Source organism: Lissotriton helveticus, chromosome 3_1 (genome assembly GCF_964261635.1).
Source record: "Lissotriton helveticus chromosome 3_1, aLisHel1.1, whole genome shotgun sequence".
Classification (NCBI taxonomy): domain Eukaryota; kingdom Metazoa; phylum Chordata; class Amphibia; order Caudata; family Salamandridae; genus Lissotriton; species Lissotriton helveticus.
The window spans coordinates 1,294,545,874-1,294,561,009 of NC_136061.1; the positions used below are offsets into that span (position 1 = coordinate 1,294,545,874).

The 15,136-nt window shown below is 44.3% G+C and overlaps 1 protein-coding gene across 1 annotated transcript in view; it reads left to right on the forward strand.

Annotated features, from left to right (window-relative positions):
* Positions 1 to 14,668, forward strand: part of LOC144824243 (otoancorin-like) — an 84,915-nt gene extending 70,247 nt beyond the window's left edge. Inside the window, exons 5-6 of the mRNA XM_078683385.1 lie at positions 12,283 to 12,453; positions 14,645 to 14,668. Of these exons, the coding sequence (XP_078539511.1) occupies positions 12,283 to 12,453; positions 14,645 to 14,668 (195 nt within the window). The remainder of the gene's footprint in view (positions 1 to 12,282; positions 12,454 to 14,644) is intronic.
* The last annotated feature ends 468 nt before the right edge of the window (positions 14,669 to 15,136 follow it).

The following is a 15,136-nucleotide window of genomic DNA, read 5'->3' on the forward strand; positions in this document are numbered from 1 at the left end:
AAACGACTATGTTAAGGCCACGTCAGGGGCCCCTCCACATGTAGTCCTTGTCTGTGCTGGGCGCCGCCTGTCCTCCCCACCGGGGCCCGATCTAGCCCCCGAGGCACAGGGTCCCTGGGCAATCCCCACTCACTGCCGCCACGATGACTCCGCTGGGCTGCGCAGCACTTCCCATCCTATATCTGGCAGGCCAGGTTCGTCTGCTTCGCGTTAGGGATCTCTGCCGTGTGGGGCCCAAACCGGCATCGCCCGGCTCCCGATGATCAGGGCAAGCCGAAGCTCACACCACTCCCGCAAGGGGCCCTCCACTGCCCGCTGCTGCCACCCGGCCGAGCAGCTCCACGGCAGTCAGGGCGGCCCAAAATGGCGGTTGCCTCTCAGAGGTGTCCCCTACGAAGTTCGGCCACACAGCTCCAAGCAGGGCGCCTCTCCGATGTACAAAGGCGTGGCCGCCGTGAGGCGCGGGGGGCCCATTGATCAGTCAGACCCTCGGCCAAGCTCCGGCAACCCGCCGCGCCTGCCGCCGCCAGTCACACCCGATCCGGGCGGCACCAAAATCGAGGCCCCGGCTTCGTAGGCCTCGTCGGATCTTCCGGGACCCGCGGCGTTGCCGGGTCATTACGTCGTCCCCAGTGCCTCCACCAGGCCGAGTGTATCTCACGGGTCCAGCAGCAATATCCACTGACAGGGAGCCCTAATGTATGCCCAGGGCAAGGATAGTAGTGCAGGATAGAGTTAGGCTGGTCGGAGCTCAAGCTCTAAACGACCGCCATGATCGCCGGCCTAGCCATGCCTCCGTCAAATGCAATTTTAAGATCAACAAAACCAACATATAATTGACCCGTCATAATCTTCACTTCCTTCCAGATGAGCAGCAAGAATCTAAACACTTGGTCTAGGGTGCTCATAGATGCCCTCAAGCCTGCCTGTAAGTGTGAGATGATATTGTTTTCCTCTATCCAGTTTTGGAGACGAAATAAAATAGCTTTACAGAATACTTTTTGAGACACATCTATGAGGCTTATTGACCTGTAATTAGAGGGGTTCCCTATGTCACCTTTGTTAAATATGGTGATCATTTCAGCACCCTTCCACGTTGGAGGGGTGTCCCCTCCTTGCAGAGTGGCAATAAAAAACCTTTGGAGTAGTGGACCCCAAATGTTAGGCTCTGCTTTGTGCAGGTGTCCCGGGAGTCTATCTAGGCCTGGTGCTTTCCCAGTCAGGAGCAAGTTAATTGCAAACAATAAGAGAGAGTAGGGTGTTTTACAAGAATTTAATATAGAAACTCCCGGTCCCCTGTTCAATATTAATACACAACAAAGAGAGGAGTACCCCCTGCAGGCGTGACAGAGAAATTCTTTGTGCCGAAAGCTAAAGGCTTCATGAAGAGCTTGTGCCTAACCTATATACAGGACGAAGCATGTCCTTTAAGAAGACCTCTCACTCACCAACCTAGTTGGTGACATGCTTCATCATCAGGGTCCCACCCCGAAGGCCGAGTGCCAACAGGGTGTGCTTCGACACCTGATTACAGTGGAGCGGATAATTTTTTCTTTTATATGTGCAGTGATAAAAAGGTGGTAAGTGGTTTAAAAAGGGGCCAATTCTACTCACTCCAAGACTTTATTCCTGAGTGACTGGACACACTATAAAAGAAATGTGACACCTATGCCTAATTAGGTAGACTTCGGTGTTCAAGACGTGTAGTGTAATAAAATAGCGACGTGTGCTATGTGAAGTAAAATATAGGTCTACATGTTTCAACCATCATACGATTGTGGGTTTTCGTCAGGACCAGTGAGAAACAGACCTGGGTGGTGCGCACACGCTAAGGTGCGCACTGCCCTCGGTCAGTGACAGTTGGAAACACAAAATTATGTTTCTTATCAAAAAGTAGTCTTCTTCCCGGTCTGGAAGAAAAACTCAAATCGCGGAGAGATTCCGCTTCATGGGCGTCCGGGTTCCACGGGGCATACCGTCCTGGTAACCAAGTAGGTTTACCGACTGAGGAGCAGAAGCTGCAAGTGATGCAAGCATCGCCCTTGGAACCCTAAAATATGTGTATGGTGCAGGTGAAGGTACGGTGTGGGGATGTGAAAGTAAAACAGGGAATAGTGGTCCACTCAGAACAATTTTAATGAGTTGAGGTCACTACCCAAAATAAAACCAGAAAAAAGGTGCACACTCCCACTCTAAGGTATGTGAGATAATGTGCTGGTGAAATAGGTCAACATGTTTCTTGTCTGTTATCTATTAATGGCAATTCTTCAGGACCAGAATTGGATCTACCTACACTTTTTGGTAGTGGTCACACATACAGTGAAGTGTAGAAACGACCACCTTTACAGCACCCTAAATAGTGGTACCTGTAGATCTAAACCAAACCCCGATCAGGTCAAAGGTTAATGACATTGTCTACTGGTAGAAGGAGACACTAAAGTGTAGTGTCAGTTAAGGTGCGTGGAATCGCCTGTATTCCTACCCTCCTGCTTCTAACAGACCGGGCTAATAGCAGGTATCTGTAGCTTATTAATACCCTAGCCTGCTCTTCCTCCTGTACTAATTCATGTACAAAGTCAACTGGCTCATAGGTCATATTGAAGTCGCCAGCTAAGATAAGATGAGCCGCTTCCCTACAGGTATCAAGAAAATTGAAGAGCATTGTTAGGGTTTCTGAGGGCCTGTAATGGCTACTAAACCTGTTATATATATTAATTAGTCTAACTTGGATATTCCCTTTGGGTCAAACCATGTCTATGCCTAGGATCTCCCAGGATTCTACCTCAAGTGGCTTAATTTTATAGTCCAACGATGTCTTAACCCAAATTATTAGCCCACCAGCCGGGCGACGAGCTAATGATGGCCTATCCTCAATGCTGAATGTAGAGAACCCTACCCTGTACACCTGCTCCATTGCCTATGTTTCCTGAAACAGGCATACATGTCCGCTGTCCACCATCTTTCCCCACTCTGGATCATTAAGTTTGGACTTTACTCCCGCAATATTCCAAGAAATAATCTGTAGTGGCTGGTCAGTACTCATTGTTCCCTGGTGCGGGTGACTAATTATGGACTTTACAAGCATATGATCATGTGCAGGCACATGTGTGGTTGGCTGGATGGGTGAAATGTTGTTTGCTGTCTCATCTGGGGAGATATTACCAGTGTGTGTTACTCCCTCAACTTGGCAGGTTGTAACTACAGCACAGTCCGGTGAGGAGTTTACAATCCCTTGGTTTATTCAATCTGGTCTATCCAAGTCAGTAAGAGCTTGACATCTATTTCTGGTTTCTAAGGGGAATTGCTCATTTCTATTTAGAAAATGTTTGGGTGGTGCAGTTATCAATTGAAGGAGATGGCCCAATTGGCTTAATATATTCATAAAAGAATCCAAGAGGCACTAACTCAATCCCATGACCGAAAACCCACCCTGGAGGTTTCCTCCTGCTTTGGAGCAATTGCCCTGCAAGATCTGGGGATCTGCAGTTGATCACAATGTAATCTCCTTTTGCAAGCTTTCATGAGGAACCAACCCAACTAACTCTTCGGACATACAAGATGTCATGAAATCAAGAGTTTGAGAAATCAGTATTTAAGGATAGCCTATGACAGACTTTGTTCTTCAATTGGCTGGTGGTGTCTTTGAGGTTACACTGTAGCAAAGGAATGTTGATTAGGATCACTACATACGGGCAGCTCTCTGCGGGAAGATGTAGGATCCCCTCATTACCGGTATCAGTCCTGACAGCACTGTTATCTTTTTGTGGGTTGGGCCGCCCAGGGAGTTCAGCTCCCTTTCTATTAGGTGAGGTACTATGAGAATTAAATCCAAAGAAATTGCCCCTCCTTATTTGGGTGAGTGTTATGCCTCATTTCTGTGAATTTGGAACAGGCTTCCTGTGTGTCATGACCTTTTTCTTGGGCAATGGGGGCAGCTAGGGGTTGCTTTGCTTTGCAGAGATGGTTCCCTGCCATAATGTTATGGTTTCCAGTCATTTTTACTCCAATTTGATTGGCAGAATCAGATTGTGAGTGCCCATGAGTCCCAGTCCATGACATAAGGCTAGTGAGAGATTTTTAAATATTTTTTACATTGGCCTCTATTTTATCGAGCCTATTTAGTATAGGTGACAAGTTGGTTAGCAATATTTTTTCAAAATCATTAATTAAAGACTTAGGGACAGATTTATGAAGGCCTTGCGCCGCCGGTGCGTCACTTTTTCCCATGTTAAAAATGACGCACCGGCGGCGCAAGGCCTTCATAAATCTGCCCCTTAATGTCTTGGCAGGAAAGGCCTGTGGAAACAGAAGACACAGAGGGAGAATGATGTGCAGTTGGTAGTGCTAGCTTAGCACTGTCGTGATCCACATTGAAGACCTCCTGAGATTTTTTCTTGGATCTAGAATTAGGTGCCCGTGGAGGCTCCAAGTGTTTTTGTTTCTTCTTCTTTTTGGCTGGGGGGGGCAAACATCGGAGGTACTGGTGGTTGGGAAGGTAATTTTTCAGGGAGGAACGATTCCAATGAGGGTAGGTTGGCTGTAGGGCTCTCTGAATCCAAGACACTAGCCTGCTCACATAGTAGTGTATCCGAGGTCATACCTAAAGCAGGCCCCCCTCCATATGCAACCACCAGCATTCAACTAGTTGAATTTCTTCATCTAGAACTTTTGCCACCCGTGATAAGAAGCAGTCAAGGGTAGAGTCCTGGAGGGATTTAGATATACTCTGCCTATCTCCCAATTGTTTCCGTTTTTCCATTACGAGAACAAGCACAATCAGACTCAATAGGGCTTAAGACAACAATGAAGACAACATGTGTAGTAGACTTACTTGACAGATCTCTTCTTTGGAGCAGGTCGGTGTGTCAGATAACCAAGTTCCAAGTAAAAAAGGAGGCATATAAAGGAAATGAGGCCCAAGAGAGTAGGCCCAGCCCATCCTCCTCTGGGCTCTGATGGGTGTGGACGGGTTTGCCCTTGGCCCGGGCTTTGCCCGCGCACGTCCTGCGCTGCGGGAGCCGGAGACAGTCTTTATGCGCCCCCGGTGCAGGGCATGTGGTTCCTCCTGGTGTGTAGGAAGGTGGGGGATGTAGTCCCTGTGTGGCAGGCAGCAAGGGTGAAGTTCGGTAGGGGGCTCCCGCACTGGGGGAGCTCGTGATGGCCTTTATGCTTCCACCGGCACAGGGAATGTGACACTGGTGCCTCCTGGTGCGTAGGAAGGTGGGGGATGTAGTCCACGGTGTGTCCGGCAGCAAGAGTGAAGTTCAGTTGCAGGCTTGGGAGAGTTTGGCTCGACCTCCTCTGAGATGATGGGAGCACTTGAGCAATTGAATCCCAGTTCATATGGGAATATTGGTCCAAAAGGCATGTGTCGTTCATTGACCGCAGAGCAAGGCTGAGAGAAGAGAACATTCTCTTTCTCAAGGTATCCAGCCTTTTGGATTCCCTATTCAGTGGAGTGGTAGGAAACACGTGGGCCAACAAGCTCTCCGGGGGTGAGTGCTGAGGAAGGAAACTGGAGTCTCCTTGAGAGAGGGCGGTAGGCAGTTGTCCTATGCACTGGAGCCCCGGTGCAGGGCTTGGCCAGGCCCGAATAGTAAATCATTAGTGGCTTCATTAAATTAGATGGGAGTAAGGGCTCTCGGCTGAAGCACCTCTGTCAATATGGTTTTATTGGCTGCTACTGAGGGCAGCTGAAGGTACAAGACCTCAGCCACCCTAAGCCCCACCATAGTGAAAGAGGCTCCCTCCTCTGTAGCCACAATAGGAGGAGAAACCAGGCCATTATCAGGAGAAGTATCTAGCCCACTAACCTACTCAAGTTCCTCATACCAATTGCCCTTCTCGTTTAAGGGATGTTGGTAACCATAAAGGTCATCAGACCCCTCCCATTTCACTCCAGGTCTATCAGGAGTAAAAGGCACTGGGTCTGCTCCGGAGAGCATGATCCTGGTCAGCGCTGGAACTGGCATCGGGTGACACCCATACAACTCTGTGCTGAAGACTGGAATGAGGATTGAGATGGCACCACCATGGGGAGTGGGTGGTGCCAAGAGCGTCAGCACTGGAGCCGGCACAAAGGAAGGTGTTGGACTTGCCAGTGACTACCCTCTGGATCCAGCAAGGGATCCATGTGGCCGACTGGGGCTGAGGGCAAACTCGCCAGTGGGGATCAAGTGAGGGCCCATCCTGAGCCTGAAAGCACTCCAGAAAGGCCGGGCCCGCCCAGATATGAGGTGCATGGCCTCATAAAATTCTTTGAGCTGGGTGGGGGTTGCATTTGCTCCTGGAAAATCAAGGAAGCGTGGAGTGGCCCTGACTCAGGTTCCACCAAAGCAGGAGGACTGGGGTGCCAACACCTCCACGCCTCTTCAGAGGACTTTGACGGGCACAGTAAAGTCGAAGACCTCTTTGACGCCTTAGATTTATTTTGTGTGTGGGACTTACCAGACTTCCTCGGTGATTTGGAGTGTGACGATGATCACAGTGTGAGGCTCTGCAAATGATTACAGGCCCTTCCGTGAAACCAAGATCTTGAGCTTTGCTGGGTCATCCAACGTCGGGCAGTGAGGAGTTTGACCGATCACTCACTCTGTGCCTTTGGGTGCAAGCCATGGCCGTTCTCACAAATCTTGAAGTTGGGGTCTGTCACAAACAGATGTCTGTGTCAGGCTCCACTTGGCTTGAAACCAGCCAGTTTCTTGGGTGACATCCTCACACCAGGAGAGAAAACTCTCAAAAAGAGTTGACAAAAGTCAGCAGAAAAGCCAGTCAAAAGCTGACTGAGGGTAACTCAGACCGGATCAGTGACATCTGGTGTGGAAAGGAAAGAACTGACATCAGTGAGCCCGGTTGGCACCTATATAGGTACCGCACACATCACTTCCGACATAAATGAAACCGATGTGGAGCCGAACGATGTCACCTACTGCCACATTGGGGGTCCTGCTAAAAAATCTTCCAGATCCAGTCTGATGCCTTGGGAATATCCTATGGTAAGGAATTTGTGGTTAGAAGCCTCTATCGGATTGTTAGGTTGACCAATATGTTTGAAGCAGTGGCAAAGGCCATTTTCACTTCCTGTTCCAAAAGGGTTAAATGGAAGCACTAACACATCTTGAGAAAATTATCAGGAGTCTTCTAAAGTCTACAAAATCTAATAAGGCACAGTCATGTCCATCATAATCAGAGCTAGATAAGCTAATGAAAGCACTAGCCTACCTCAATTTACTTGTGAGAATTACATTTGTTTTTAGAAGGAGGTAGAGCTAGAGCTGAGCCAGGCGGTTGTGTAAAGAGTGACCCTTTTGGTCCCCAGCAGTGCCAAACATATTGTTACTTGCAGCACAGAGACACAACCTTTCACAACATAGTCAATCCCCTGTTGACTACAGACGAAGCTTGCTCATACCGCCTAATGCTACTGAACCCCTCTGCTACCTTTAACATAGTCAACCATCCCACCCTCATCTGCACTTTGGAGTCTCAAAAGAGATTTACTGCCAGTGTCGTTCACTGGTTCTTCTACCATTCCAACCAACAGTTTATTCATATGGGCATCTCTAGGTCCCTAAAGATCCCTTTCACCTGTGGAGTTCCCCAAGGTTCCATACTGTCTCCTGCCATCTACAACCTTGGGTGCTCCACTCACTGAGAACAGCATCCAGATTCACCACTATGCCAATGATGCACAACTTTACCTTTAAATCTTGTCTGCATCAGACATCCAATGTTTCAAACACTGCGTGCACATCATCTACACCAGATGCCAGCACCTACTTGGAGCTCAAACCAACTAAAACAGAATTCCTGTTATTTGCCAAGAACAATAAACAAGATACAGTACAAATCTGGATCAATGGCATGAAACTTGATGGCTCTGAGTCCAAACTTTCACTGAATGCCAAGTCACTTGGAAACTCGCTGGACACCAACCCCGTCCTCAAGGAAATGCTGCCAAAAAACAAAGATAGCCTGGTATCAGCTCTTTCTCCTAAAGAAAGTCGCCCCGTCTCTTAGAGAAAGCAACTTCATAACTACCACTAATGCCTTCATATTCTTTCATTTGGATAGTTGTGAAGCCAAGGTTGAGGCCTCCTCAACTCCACACTAGCACTCATGAGGGGCATCTTGCATACTGAAGCACTCCAAGGCCTAAAGAAATATGATCACCTCACTCCCATTGTGAATGAATTCCATTGGCACCCTTCACCGGTCCCTACCATCCCCAAAACCAGCTGCATTATTTACAAAGCTCTTATGACCTAAACCCCTGTTAATATTCCAGACAATCTCACTGAAGACTAAGTAGCACAAAAAAGAAAAACAAGTAAGCAGGTTTTTCCCATCCATGTACCCAGGATCTGGAACAACATCACAATATCAGTGGGGACAGGCCCAATGCTTCTCGGGTTTGCGGTCTCTGATTCATTCAGCCAACTCTTGCCACTCATACAGGCCTGAATAATACGTTCCATGGATGGTCTGGGCACCACCATCATGGTTTATATCTACTGAATATTGGAATTGTCCTTCAACTGTAAGAGCTCTAATGTGATTTATTTAATCATTTGTCCCTGCCAAAAAGGCTACGTGGGACAGACAGGTCGGGCCATGAATGTTAGGCTGACAGAACATCGGTCTGCAATCAGAATAAGCAAATTAACAGCTCCCATGGTCACCCATTATCTAGAGCATAACCATGAACCTGATGATATGTCCTGGTATATCCTGGAGAGGATACGCCCGAAGATAGGTTCAGACCCAGATAAGATCAGAAAACTACGAGACGTGTATTGGATCTTTTTATTGGGGACAGCAGCAACAGGATTAAATGCAGAAATACCGTAGGATCAAGCCATAATATGAGTTGTATTTATGGTTACTGATTGTATTTTATGTTGTTTCCATAATTGTGCTTAGGGATGATACAGTTGACGCATATTGACATATTCCGAATATTTATACAGTAGTATCGAGTGGTTTGCCAGATTTAGATTTATTATTGTAACTTTGGGCTAATTAATTACAGAGGTTGCAACAATAAGATTTTATACATTGTCTTTATCATTGACATATATAACCTGCTCGTTTGCCCATTTTTGCTCTTACTTATACCGTTCCTACAGGTGCGGTTCCCATAAATCAGCCAGACACGACTCATACCATTACCATCAGATGGGATGTTTCCAAGTGACAATCCGCGATTCATATCTTTTAGTTGGCAGATTGACTCGAAACTTATCTTCACATTCACAGATTCCATATTGGTCAGTCTATCCTCATAATCTCTAGACGACCAGTAAAGTGTTCGAACTGAATGGCTTTAGATAGAAACTAGACATATCATTTTTGGTATTGCCAGGTTTGTTCATATAGTTAACTTTTGCTTTATATTACTAACCATCAGGAATACTATCTGTAACCGACACATATATCTTGTGACGATGGCTATACCACCATAGTCAGATTGAACCTTTCCAAGATGGGGCTCTCTTTTTCTTCACATCTCAGAGTGCCGCTATGTACAAATGTATTCATTTGCACACCTCCGTAATTTCGCGAGACTCAATCAATTGCGCGCAAAGTTTTTTTTGCTTAAAACGGATCCCTTAGATGGGCCCAGCTGTACGAGGGATCGGCAGGAAGACGCCCGTATCACGGACCCAAACACACGCCAATAGTAAGTGGGGAATTTTGACCTATGGGGTCTCTATCCATTTTACTCACTACAGATATCGCTACCCTCTTAGAGAGAGGGGACTCTGTCTGTATGTTTTTTAAGCGGTAATTTTAACCACTCAATGTCCATTGTTCCTTCTTGCGATAGCATCTAGATCCCAGCTGTTTATTCAGTTTGTTAGTTACTTTTTTAGTAGTATCATTACTTTAAGGGCATTTCCACCGGAAACATTGTATTTTAGAGTCCTAGATAAATCATGGGTCCATGTCTTCAAGCCTCTAGATACTACTAATCGTGTTGCGATACTGTACAGATATCAGACATTTACAATTGAATATATCTATCATCTCCTCTAGATGGTGTGCATGCAGGAAATATGACGGATTTGAAATATTTCAAACAGAACCAGAACCCCCTGTTCGAGTAAGACTAGTTAACACATTCAGGTACGAATAGCAACTTCGGTGGTTTTCACCAGGTTTCAGCCTTAATAGATCATAGATTTATAGAGTGTCTGTCTCTTTCCATCTATGCAGCACTTCGTTGAAATTCGAGCGGGTGCCCATGTTCGTCTTCCTTCCACCAACTGATGCATTTGTTCCTCGTTATACCTTCACATACAGGATTCTCAGCGTTAAAGGTACATAAGTACTAATAGTGCTGTGACATACCAATTAATTAGTGAGTACACATACATCGTCACTAATGGTTTCGTGGTGTTTTTACCTCTTTTCCCACTAGCGCTGTAAGATACACAACTAGATACATACCTGATTAGTGGTGATTCGTAGTCTGATCCACCTCTTGAACCCAGTCATCCATCCTTTATTTCCAACCTCTAAGGTACCGTTATTTTTTTCTATGTCTATGACCTTGTTGGCTAAAATAATTCCAAATATTAGTGATCTAGATCAGCCCATCACCACCTTGTAGGATAATACCTGTTTGCAACCCTGTAGTACGCGTCTAGAGGTATTCATATTTATGTTACATAATAGCAAACCTGGAAACCTCTTGCAACAATTTCACTCATTTGATTTACAATCGAATTACTCCTGGGTATTTCATTCTTAACTTTTCATACCCTTGTTATATTAATTTGGATTATTTAATATAAATTGATTGAGTGTCTCATCCATAAGCATATATCGGTTTTCCTGTGCTCTCTACCAGTTGTTAGTTAGGTTCTCCAATTAGATGTATATATGTAGATAGTGTACAGATTACAATATGCTTTTGGTGAGAGACAATCACGCACTGTATATAGATAATGTAATGTATGTATTGTTTTAATTTTGACTAACACATCATTAATGGTATTGGCTTAGTTCTTCTACTATTCCAAGTGTTTAGAGTTTGATTCAAACTGAATAAATGATTAAGAGATATGTAATGTAAATCATGTGATCAATGAAGACGCTGTCCCTTGCTAATGGCATTTATTCTTTATTTCATAGTTTACGTAATTGTGCATGAATACAGACTTCCTGAAGAAGGCTAACGCCGAAACGCGTTGAAAAAGGGAATGCACTTCTGTATTTTATAAAGTTGATTGTCTGTTATCATTCATGTAATGTTTGACACATGTATTATAATTCTGTATATATTAATTTAAAATTAAATTACCAGAGTTTCTATATAAAAAACAGTTGATAAAAAAAAAAATATTCGGAATATATCAGCAACTAACTGTAGTGTGAGTGCAGACATTAGCATACCAGTCTTCTTTACCTCAGTACCAGTGGCACATAACCCGGTGCAATTAGGTTCTCCTTTTTCTAAAACTATTGTCCTTCATTGGCCCATGCCACTTTATGGGCATTTCTGTAACCAGGTTTTGGACTCCAATAGAGCATTGCAAGATTGATGAGGGTCACTTCACCTGTCCCCTTGTTCTAAGGAAGATCCGCATGGCTGAGGTATTAAAGTCCCTCGGTTGCCGATAAGCCGTATTGAAATGTCGATGCTCCCCCCTACCGCACCTGGACCAATTTCCCCTTCCCCATTACCCCTGTTTAGAGCCTTAAGAAAACTCTCCTTACAACTTTAGAAAATATAATTCAAATTAATAATTTGCATGTGGCCAGGTTGCATCTAACTGTTTATTGGATATCAGTTCTGTACAGTCTTGTAAATATATGCCCTTTACTTTTCTACAAACTTTGAGCTCTCTAGACTCCTATATATACACTTGAGCACTTTTTCTTACACGTTCCCTAGAACATTCTCCTACCTTCTTGACCCTCTAATGATTGTTCCTTTAAATAACTAAATAAATATATTGTAATAAAACTTAGTGGTTTTTCTGCACATCTGTTTGTTTTAATTATTTTCACGATTTACAGACGTTTGTGGGCTGATTAATGTAAGCTCAAATAAGTTGAGAATTCTGTTAATCTAACTCTTCTTTGAATAATTGGTCCAGCACCATTGTTTCTTTATAATTACCGATATCCAGGTCCAGGGACCAATTGGGAATACCCCATTGTTTAAAATGACAGTCTCTAACTAGACTGAAAAACTATTGCAAAGAATGCATTCAAATTAGTTGATAAAGAAAGTAATTAATCGTAATTGTGATCCAATTGTGTTTTCCTTAGATTACAGAACAAGAAATTCCCAAATTGGGGGCATTGATGGCAGGATTTAGTGTTGGTGTGCTTCAAAAATTCAAAGGCAAAGATATTCTGAAAGCCTTCAACTCCAGTGATGATGCTTTAGAGTCCGCCAAAAACATGTCGAAGGTACAGAGTAAAGCCATTGTTGCTCAGGTGAGTGTACTGCTAGATGAAGGCATAAGCTAATGACAATGTGAAAGAAAATGAGATATTATAGTAATTTATGCAATGAGGCACATTTTCTATATAACACTATAGATACATGCCAACAGAAAAGGCAAAGAAATTTGATTGTTTCTGTCTGAATCACATTTATGTGATGTTACTGCACAGAGGAACATTTTCTCCTTCTGCAAAATGCATACAATATAACAGGTCGGAAGGAGAGGAAATCTATGGGAAATGCAGAAACTGTTGGTTATCTCTCGCGGCAAGCAGGAAAACTCAAGAGGGGGTAAGTAAAAAAGGCAACAAGGAAATCTCACAACCTTCAGCAGCTGTGTTTTACCAGGCAGTTTTACTGTATCAAAATATCAGGCCGCCCACAATGAAAGCCTAAGAGCAAAGGGCAGGCAATAATACAAAATACATGAGGTAGAGGTACGGCAGGGAGCGACAGGTAGTAGAAAAATTTGGAGCCTTTATGTAGGTTGCCAATAAATTCATAAACAGAAATACCTCTAAATACCATAGATCACACTATTTCTTTTTGGCCTCAAAAGTCCTATTTATTGACTCAGGGCAACAAATTCTTTATGTTATTTACTTGAATTGTTTTTTTGTTGTGTTTGGCATTTCTTACATCAGATATATTTACACGTCTCTTTTTCTCATATTAACACATGAAAACATTTATATACAAATACACTTATATGTACAACATTTACATGGATATAACATTTAAACACACCCAAAAATACTTGGACAGAATTATTTACATGATATTTGACAAGACGCACTAGACATCTATATTTCACTAACGTTTTAAACACAAACTAAATTTACAATTCGCTTTTGTAGTCCTATACTGTTAAAAAACTGAAATATTTGTTTGCTGCGACCAAATATGCCTAAGTCCTCAGAATGTCCTAATCTCAAGGTCTTGTATAGGTCGGAGATTAATTACAAAAGATGTTATGAGGGAACATGAAGGTTTCCACTTGGCTTCCCAAACGGGGTCAGTATTTCCTTATCCTAGCTTGCTCAGAGCCTCTATCTATTCAATGCCGACGCGTTTCGACCTTATATAAGTGGGACCAGACACTCCATGTCATAAAGGTCCTCTTCAGGGATGTACTTTATTTCTGATAGGGGTAACAAAATTGTTTGCTTTAGTGTGTGTTTTTTCTATTGACATAACTATAAATTTATATAGAGTTGTGTACTCACGTACCAAATTGACGCTGCAATGCACCCAATCAACTGTTTCCTGCCTGTTTGGAGCGAAAGGATAGAATCAATTCCATTTATCTAATGACTTACAGAGCTGTTCAAACAGTAGTCTAAAGTTCAAGGGACCTACCGGGCTCCAATGGGTTCTGTAATTCCAGTGTTTCTGTTCTGGAAGGTGTCTGTACTTACAAGGTTCGTGCTTCTGTTAGAGCTTGCACTTCCTAATGGAAAATAACCATGTTTTAGTGGTTCCTATAAATAGACCATGTCATTGTAGTTCTTGTGAATAAAGTTATTATTGTTATTTTGTTGTGACATTCCGTTGCGTTATGTAATTATACATGAAGCGCCCACAAAATCCCACAGCACGTTATTGTCGAGGTCATTGATCTATAGTTTTACTGGTGGGGGTTCGCGCTCCTCTCTCCATGAAGACTTTTCTGTAGGCTATCTCTGCTGATTCTCAGGCATGATTTTTATAGGGCATGCATGTTCGGTTGTCGCATGCATCTCTAGGCGTGGAGCGCCCGCATGAGCCCACCACACGTTGTTATCAAGGTCGTTTGTCTATCAATTTTCAGGCGGGGGCTCGCGCTCCTCTCTCCATGGAAAAGTGTCTGGAAATGATCGCTGCTATAACCCATGCGTGTATTTTACAGGCCGTGTATATGCAATAGTCAACAGTGCAGGGATTGTCTCCTGCTCGTACCTTGTTTTTCTTTTCGTGAGGTTAAGGGCGCTCTTCTTTCCTGATGTGGCTGCCTCGAATCTTCGGCGTTCTCGTAGTCCTTTGTGAACGGCAAAATGACGTGAGACGCCATTCTCCGCTTGATTTGTTTATTTATTTCCTGGTTGCTGTGGAGATGTAACGTGAGGCACGCATGTTAACTTCAATGAGTGCATGGGCCCTCCATAAAGTTATTTATTGAGTAATACTTCCCTCCCCTTCTAGATCCTCCATCAACTTTCCCCATGACTGCAAAAATCACTTTGGTGGTGGAACATAGTCACCTGGGGCATTTCCCCTACAAAGCACTAGGATGTGGGAAATGTTACTGATCATGTCTCTCTACAAGTCAGTGGATAGCTTCCAGCTATACCAAAGCATGTAATAATGAACAGCCTTTCTGGGATTACCTTGCTGAACTTTGGATTTTTTAGTACTTTTAGACTGCTGGGCTGGTCTGGTCCCTGCATCCTGATCCACGAGGACCTTGGGACACACGCGGACGCTGCCGGGGCCGGGACTGCGAGACCCAGGGTGCCTAGCGCTTTAAGATCTCAGCGCACCAGGTGTCTCTTCCCGCCCCCAGCTCTCCGCCCTTCACTGCACTTCACCGACTACTTAAGGCTCGCGGCCCCCGCTTCGCGGGAGCCGCTCGCAGCCTTTCTGGGATTACCTTGCTGAACTTTGGATTTTTTAGTACTTTTAGACTGCTGGTCT